General features: G+C 38.7%; 1 protein-coding gene across 1 annotated transcript in view; it reads left to right on the top strand.

Annotated features, from left to right (window-relative positions):
- URI1 (URI1 prefoldin like chaperone) overlaps positions 1-8,533 on the top strand; it is a 41,355-nt gene extending 32,822 nt beyond the window's left edge. Inside the window, exons 7-11 of the mRNA XM_050311147.1 lie at positions 1,817-1,997; positions 2,581-2,848; positions 3,421-3,563; positions 5,168-5,426; positions 7,721-8,533. Coding sequence (XP_050167104.1) covers positions 1,817-1,997; positions 2,581-2,848; positions 3,421-3,563; positions 5,168-5,426; positions 7,721-7,909 — 1,040 coding nt within the window. The 3' untranslated portion in view covers positions 7,910-8,533. The remainder of the gene's footprint in view (positions 1-1,816; positions 1,998-2,580; positions 2,849-3,420; positions 3,564-5,167; positions 5,427-7,720) is intronic.
- The last annotated feature ends 218 nt before the right edge of the window (positions 8,534-8,751 follow it).

Below are 8,751 nucleotides of genomic sequence, written 5' to 3'. Positions count from 1 at the left end.
TATCCATTTTCTGGATTTTAATACTTCACTTTTTTCGTTAGTGTATGATGTTAATGGTGGTGCTGTGGTAACAGTGGGCGAGCACAGTGGATGTTGGTGTAGAAGGTGGTTGCCCTCTGTTGTCTCTGAGATCTGACCTGGTTTCCTAACTGACAGAAGTGTTGGAACTAGGAGGGAAGATGCCTGGCACGTTGAAGCACTTGCTGCTGTTCAGGAAGCCCTGTGCTTACCTTGGTAGTCAAGTCCATGGTTAATACTGAAGGGTAACAGAAAGAAATTAGAAGGGCACAATTTGAAAATCAAATTGAAATAGATTGTTAACTAATCCTTCCAAATTTTATTTATTAATTTTGTAATTATACCAAATGAAATGCTCACAAGCTGCTCTGATTGCTTAGCTTACCTCAATTTATATTCAAATCTCAATAAAATACATTTCAGCCCTTTCTTAACGAGATGATGAAAAGTGCTATCCCGTGCAAGAGTAGAGGACACACATTCCAATATGACTTGCAGTCACCTGTTTGCTTTTTAATGTTGCTGTTGAATCAGTATTTAACTCAGGATTAAAGTATAAGCTGACGTATTTGAATAAGGATATGTTTAAGCCATGAGTTCTTAAAATTTAAAAAAAAAAAAGGCCACACAGTTGGTTAATAGAGATTTTAAAACTTGAAGGATGCTGAGCAACGAAGACATTTTATTGCTGTTGATTAGAATCATAAAGCAGTGTCAGAAAGACCCACAGAGATGCTGGAGTTCCCACTGCACAGATGAAACACTGTGTGTATTTGTGGCAGTGATGGAAGGGGATGGGTCTCACTCCTGTAAAGAGGTGCAGGCGCTGCATGGGGGTGGTGATGGGCAGAGAGCAGGGAATTCCCCTTGGGAACCTGCCTGGGACCACTCAGAAACAGCCCCTGGGAGCTGCTGCTGTTGTGGTGAAGGGGGAGGTAAAGAAACAGTCCTGCCCTTCACCCAGACAGGGCTAAAGCATTAGTATTGTTGGCGGGCAGTTTGTTCCCTATGTGCTAGACAGCACTCAAACAGGAAAAAGTATTCCCCATCCTCAGTGGATGCACCGTTTTATGAGGTAGCAAAGCTTTTAAATGCCAGCAAGAACTTGTCAGTGACTACCATTTGCTCACAAGTGTGTATCTCAGGTCACCTCTGAAGCTTTAAGTGGGGTTTATATTTATTATTTCTGAAAGGCAGATTTATGTATGCTTTTCACAGAGTCTTTTTCACCAAATAAGTGATTCATAATGACTGGATTTGGGTCAGATTGTCCAGTTTACTCTGGAGATCATTTTTAATGGTCTTCATTGTCAATTAAAAAAAAATCCAAAACAAAAAAACTCTACTTTTTGAATATAGGTGACTTTATAAAAAATGAGCTAGAGTACAAACTAGGTTTGTTTTCGCAGTTAATAAAATGTGCTGTTAATGGGACAGCGAGCAAATGTCACATTCACATGTTGGTATCTATCAGAGCAAATCAAAATCTACTGTTTGGCACAAGAGGTAAAAAACCCCACATAGTAATAAAACTGTCACAGGATCAGTGTCTCCTGCTTTGTAAATAAACATCTCTGCTTTGCCTCGGTATTTCTGTAGCATCCGGAGACTATTACCCTGTGCTGGTGCTCTGGTTCATTGACAGTTTCACTTAAACAGTTAAACAACAATTTGAAATGGAAAACGTTCTACCCATATTCCTTAACTCCTTTGTGTTTTTTTTTCCCCCCCAGTGTTTTTTGTTGGATTTTTTTTTGTCAATTGCTTTAGTAACTGCGTCTTACTTTTTGTTGCACAGGAAAATACCGAACTGCTCACAGACCTCATTCAAAGCCAAAAGTATCAAATGTTTTTGAGGTAGATTTTCAAGCAAATGGAAGTGATACAAAATCAATGGGCCGTTTTCAGTCGGAGGAGGAACTGTGGGCCCGCTTAGAAGAGCTCGAGAGACAAGAAGAGATCCTTGGTGAACTTGACAGGTACAAGCACTGCTGTGGCACAGGCAGGGCTGGAGTTCAGAAAACTGTAGGGGTGTGATGCTGTTGGTACACACAGGATCTCACTGAGGTGCAAAGGGCTGACCAAAGTGATGCAGTAAAAATAATAGGTGGAAGAGGGGCAGAACATGAACAAAGCAGGCATTGCAATGTCAAAGCTGCCAAAATCTGCCTCTGTGGAACCACGGCGGTCCAGCATTCTAGTATTTTTTTCTTAGAGATGATAGAAGAGGGGGGAAGTGAAATTCACTTCCCACAAGCTAGGGAAATCCATCGTTTCCAGCGTGGGAGTTACACATGTAGTGCTTAATGACACCCTTAGATCTATTCTGGTTCTGAAGCGATACATGTGTTTTTAGCCATGATGTCACAGTTTCAGTATTTCCAGGTGACATGGAGAGGACCTAGTGATTGTTAGAGAGTACTAAGAAGTTCCACAGCCTGGCTAAAAATACACCACCTGTGTAAAAAAAGTTAGGTTGAGGCTTGTTCATTGTTTCATATGTTTGTGTCTCTCAAGAGCATGAATTGCCTCAGTTCACTTAGTATATTTTGCATTCCGTAGGATGCCTGATACAGTTGAGACAAATGGAGAAGATGCAACCTCTTCTGAAGAGGAGAAGGAAGATAAGAGGATAGATCTGAATGGGACATACAAGGCAGAAGACTGTATTACTCAGGGCAACTTCCATAAAGAAGTAACAAATTCGGGCTTGTTTGGGGGCCAAGTTAACGGCTCTACTTATTACCACAGTGATGATGAAGATGACGCAGATGTTGGAGATAACTCTGTTCCAACTATTTTTTTCTCTCACACTGTTGAACCTAAAAGGGTTTGTATTTCATTATTTGTATATTTCATTCAAGAGATTGCATAAAACATCTATACCGTATCTAAAATAGAAAATTCTAGCTTATGTTGATAAAGTAGAACACTAACTGTAGGTGACATTTGGATATTTTTCAAATGCTTGAAACCCACTGTTTAAATCCTGCAGTTCCAAATATGGTATTAAAAAAAATGATCTTCAGATGTCTAGCTTGCTGTTCCGGCTTCTGGCTCTGTAAAAGGTAGTATCCTGTCCAGGAGTTTTTAAAATTACTTTTCACTTGCCTTGAAATTGACCTTTGAACAGCTCAGCTGTTGAGCAGTTTGAATAAGCAGGTTGTCATATATTATATGCAAAATATGTGCACCTTAGTGCAAAGAAATGTCCCAGCTCAGTGCAAGTGGTGGAGAATAAACAGTTCACACTATGAATGTTACCATTCATACATTTGTTTAACCTGTCTATGCTTCCTAGTCCCCAACTGCTCGGGTAGGAGAATGTCAGAAGCCAGTTCATCTGAAGCCTGGTGATTGTTGATTTTCTGGTATAGACCATCATTTGTGTTCAATTTTCAGGTAAGAATAAACACAGGAAAAAATACAACTTTGAAATTCAGCGAGAAGAAAGAAGAGGCCAAGCGTAAAAGGAAGAACAGCAGTGGCAATGGCCATGCAGCTCCAGAACTGCCCAACATCAAAACCCCAGCAGACATTTACCGGTGTGTAATTTATGGCGTTGGCACATGAGCTTCCTTCTCTTTTCACTTGTGCTCACCTGTAGTGTGAAACCAGCCCACAGTTCCCTGAAAGAAACAGCTGGAACCGAGTTTAGAACTTAAAAATGAAAGTTTGTGCCTTCTGCATGGTTGCCATTCTTTCCTGTCCGTAAAACACTTCTGACCTTAATGTTTCCTTTTCCAAATGGCAGTCTATCATTCACCTGCTTTTTCAGAGCTTTTGAAATTGAGGTAAATTTGCCAGTGCATACCATGCTCAGAAAGGAATGCAGCAGTCATGTTATGCATTCTGGTTAATTCCATGTCATTTGCTTCTGTGTTTGTTTCCAAACAGAACCAACCAGATCTGCAACTTTTAATATCCCTCCTTTCCCAGTTACTAATTTTCTGGGGTTTGCCCCTTCCTTCCAGTATCTTCACAACATATTTAGGTCTTTGTTTGCCTAATTTCTGTTGCATTCTCTCTCCCTAACTTTAGTCCATCACTGTCTCTCTTCATAAAGAATACTCCTCGCCTGTAGGACTCCCACACACAGAGAGCTTGAAAAACAGTGTCTGGCTTAGAGGATTGAATAGAACACTAAGGCAGCAGGAGAGTTAAACAAGTATTTAGGTCTGTAGAGATAAACACAGCCATTAGATTGGTTGATGAAATGCTTGTGAAAATCACACTGCATTTCTATGTTGTCATATTTGGGTACCTAAATGTATTAAAAAACATGCCAATAAGTGTGAAAGGTAAAACCACATCCTGTAATTGCAGCTGCTGGGGCTGAAGTAAAGGATTCTTTCATGGTGCTCTCCTTGAGCTATGAGGAAACTCCATCTTCTGTGGAGATCCATTCCCATGAGTGCCTGATGAATAAAACTGTTAGAAACAAGTAACACCCTTAAAGCTCATCCAGTCATTGGGCTCCTCGTTTATGAGTTTGATAAAGTTGGCATTGTCTTCTCTTTCTCCTCCACCCACCCTTGACTTGTGTAAGTCACGGAGATGGAGTACAAGCTGTAGGAAGAGCTGTTTTTGTCAGTTTACAGTCTGTTAATACTCGAAAAGTGTCTTCCTGTTGATATGAACTTAAAAGCTGGTTTTTAAATTATTTTTTTTTAACTTAGAATATGACACTTGTCAGGAAAAAAGCTCCATCCTTTCCACCTACAATGAATGTTTTTTGGTTTTTTATTCTACATTTGACAAGGACTCAACTCTAGAATACCTTGTGACATTGTGATCTGAATCTTTTTACAGAAACAACCCTGATAATCATTTAGTTCACCTCTTATTCTAACTTCTTGTAACTCGCATTATTCTGTTTTCTAACATTTTTCAAAAAGCTATACATTTTCTGCTGAAAGAACGTACCAACTTAATGCTTGAATCAAGGGCATAACAGCGTTTGCTCTGCAGAATTGATTCTTGTGCACTGGTAAATAAAATGCCTCAGAAGGTACAGTATTGTGATTCTGCAGTGAAAAAGTTGGAAAAACACATCATAATTAATTTGTACAAAAGACAAAGCAAGATCACTGTAAATTTGTCATCTGATCCTGAAATGGTTTATTAAAGCTAACATTTTCCTTTATAGAGTCTTTGTTGATGTTGTGAATGGAGAATATGTCCCTCGTAAATCAATTTTGAAGTCTCGAAGCAGAGAGAACAGTGTTTGTAGCGATACCAGTGAGAACAGTGCTGCTGAGTTTGATGACAGACGAGGAGTTCAGAGGAGTATTAGCTGTGATGAAGCTACTCAGAGTGACAACAGCGAAGGCATACTGGAGGAAGAGGAGGAGGGGGGGCAGCAGCAACTGCCGAAAAAGCTTCCTCCCTCTTCAGGGACAACTGAGGTACAGTTTTTAATTAATTATTGATTGTTGGCAGGGATAAAAATGAGAAATCTAATGACTGTAGTTGCCTATACCATGAGTTTGATTTCTTTAAAATAATTTTCTAACTCCTACCTGTTTTGCTTCAGAAGGACATTATCAGGTGACAGGCGTCTGTCACACACATCCCAGGGACAGGGGGAGGAGCAGTTCAGGTGGCTTCCCTGACACCTGAAGCTCTTCCATAAAGATCCCACAAAGCAGCCACTTCCCGGTGTTACTGAAACCAGTGTCCTGTCTGCTGGGTCATCCTAAACATTTCACTGCAGGACATGCAGCAGGATTGAAAAAAAAAGGGAGAAAAAAATCTGTGCTTCGTAGCTTATGAGAGGGAAGAGTCAATTCTCTCACCTGTGTTGCACAGCTAATAAACAGCTAGTTTCCAGCTGGTTTTTAAGTTTTTAAACACACAGATATTAGCTGAGTTATTATTTTGACTTGCCAGTAGCAAAGAAATTGCCCAGTGGAAGGAAGCATTGCATCCCTACTCATCCCATTCCAGGCTGGGGCCATTAGTGATCCCAAACAAATCTGTTTTCGCATGTTTGGAAACTTCAGGTCTTCATTATAAAGGAAAGAGACTGTACAGCATAAGGAAAGATTTACAGTGGCTTAGTGACCAGGTGAATACAAGAATTAAATGTAGAAATTCATGGCATAGCATATGTAAGAACCTAATTTTTTCAACTAATCAGTAAGAACTAATTTTTTCAAACTACATAAAACTTGAGTTTTCAGTACTTCCCAATGAAATGGGCAAGTTCAATGAAAACACTATTTTTAGAAAATATATTTTTTTGACAAGAAATGAATTCCTTATAAAAGCTATTGTTTATCATCATTTTTCATACAAACAGCTACAGAGGAATCCAGGCAGGATTGGTGGAAGGTTTATCTGTACAGTTAGTACTTCACGTTGTATACTTTCTGGAATATATTTGCTGTATTTTTATAAAACATCTAAGTACACTTTAGATGTTACCCATTCAGTTATTATCTGAATCTGGCATGTTTATTCCCTACAATATAATCTCTTTTCTAAGTAACCGAGAGTGAGCAAAACACTCCAGTCAGATGTCCCTCCCTAAATGCTGTTGTTTTGCTTTTGCTTGTTTCTGTGGGTGTTTGAAGTACATTATTTCTCCATTACCATTTGCAACACACTACTTTCTTTTATTTCTAATTTTACCACAATCTTCTTAGTTTGTATTTTGCTTACCTGGTTTTGAAAATGAGCTGCTTGTTAGAACAATGTAGTTGTGTACAGGCACAGCTTTAGGCACACTTTGTCTATTGGAGCAGAAAACAAAAAAATACTTCTTTTTTTGCAGGTCCTGCAAGAAAAGAATGGCTGTTTTGTTTTGCTTTGTTTTTCTTGGTAACTGAGTTATGAAAAAGCAGAACTAAGCATAGTGACTAAATCTGGTGTGCATTCCCTTGTGCCCAGTATGAGCATCAGGCCTTGGATGTGAACTGCTTCCCCTTGTCCTTGGGCATTCTGAATTTTCTGTTTTCAATACGTAGTGGATGACTTGCTCTTAAATATGTTTATAAAAAGTAGTTCTGAGCTGCTTGTTTCCCCGTGTTTTCCAAGAATCATCGTCATTTCTTAGCTAAGTTAAAAAGGATTAAGTCATATAATCAGCTGCATATAAATTATAATTTTTAAACATTACATGTTTTTATTAGACCTTTTATAGAGAGAAATAGTTGGAATCAAATTTGCTGTTCTCTTAAGTATAAATTGCTTTCACCATTTTTTGATCATATTTGGTAAGGAGAAAAGAACAAACAAAATATGTGCTTGCCAGTTCATACACAGTGTGTCAGCTTGATGCAATTAGAAGATACTAAGTCATAAAATATGACGTATGGTGGAAATGCTGACATACTTCAACTTTGCAAAGTCTCTCCATTTCTTACCCAAAATGAAACTGTGTATTCCATCAGCTGTTTTATTTCTTGAGCATGTGTCAGTGAGGAAGCAAATTTTTAGATCATTTATGCATTAGGAATGAGATTAAGTAGTACTTTTAAGACACTTTCATTCAGTCATCTTTGAACAAGCGATATTTTGAGGTTAATCACAATTTGGTTACTTAAGCAGGGAACAATCATTGATTTAAAGATATTTCTTTGCTTTTGATTAAAAGAAATAACAATCCTAATCAGGCTAATATAGGGTAATGACCTTATGGGCATAGCCTCACATTTGCATTTTATTAGCTCATTTTGAGTATTCTCTTCTGTTGTAGGCATTTTCCGGAACTGTTATAGAAAAGGAGCCTTTGTCTCCCTCCTTAGTACCACACCCAGTCATCGCTCACCCAGTCCTGCCGACCATTCTGGAGCGAAAATCAGAGGAAGTTTTGTCCGAGGCTCCAGAAGAAACTACTAAGAGAATCTCAAAATTCAAAGCTGCCAGGATGCAACAGACTAACTAAGCCGGCTGAAGCGCCAGTACTCTCGCCTAGTTCCACATCTTTTGAGATTCTGTAGAGCTCCCTCTGTAACACCCAGCTAGTTAACAGCTCGTCCTGTGGTAATTTGGCATCGGTTGTCTCTGGAACGTTTACTGGCAACATTAAAAAAACAAACAGTTCAGTGTTGGAACACTTGAATGCTCACCTTATTTTGTCGATTTCCCTGTGTGCTGTCAGCACCTTTGTGTATGTTTGCCTTATGATAGCAGCACTTGGGTTCTTTTTCAAAAACTGTTCCTTACATACATTGTTTTTGTGTTTAAACCTAAATACAGGCAGTTTTGTGCCAGCTGTGAGGTTCTACATACCATATGGACCATTTTAAGGAAACTTTTCACATTTCAAATAGATTCACCAATTATATTGCATTACTTGCTTTAGCATTTTAAGACACACTTGTATTCACATTGCTGTAGGTTTTGCTACTAGGTGTCTGCTAAAAGGTTTTTTCCTTCTTTCAAACCTCTCTGATATCTCACTGTACAGATCTATAAAATGCCGGGTTCATGTACATTGCAGGGAAGTTTCTTTGATGGAAAAGGGTATTTTGTAAAATTAAATTTTCAGTAAAAAAGCTGTGAAAGTTGTGTGGGTTTTTTTTTTTTTTTGCTTTACTACTAATTTGGAAACGCCACAGAGAGGTTTTTATTTTGAACTTGCATTTCTGGCTTGAAGTGTTTACTACCACATGGACATAAAAGCAGTCCATTCTCTTCTGCCATTGTGTTTTAACCTCCTGCTAATGAATGTCCATGGAAATTGAATGCTCTTAAGGATAGAAGCATAAACTCAGACTCTTGATT

This window comes from Myiozetetes cayanensis, unplaced genomic scaffold, assembly GCF_022539395.1.
Source record: "Myiozetetes cayanensis isolate MyiCay16 unplaced genomic scaffold, myiCay2020 scf16, whole genome shotgun sequence".
Taxonomy (NCBI): Eukaryota; Metazoa; Chordata; class Aves; order Passeriformes; family Tyrannidae; genus Myiozetetes; species Myiozetetes cayanensis.
Note: the sequence above shows the minus strand (reverse complement) of the source record. Positions and strands in the feature narration are given on the sequence as shown.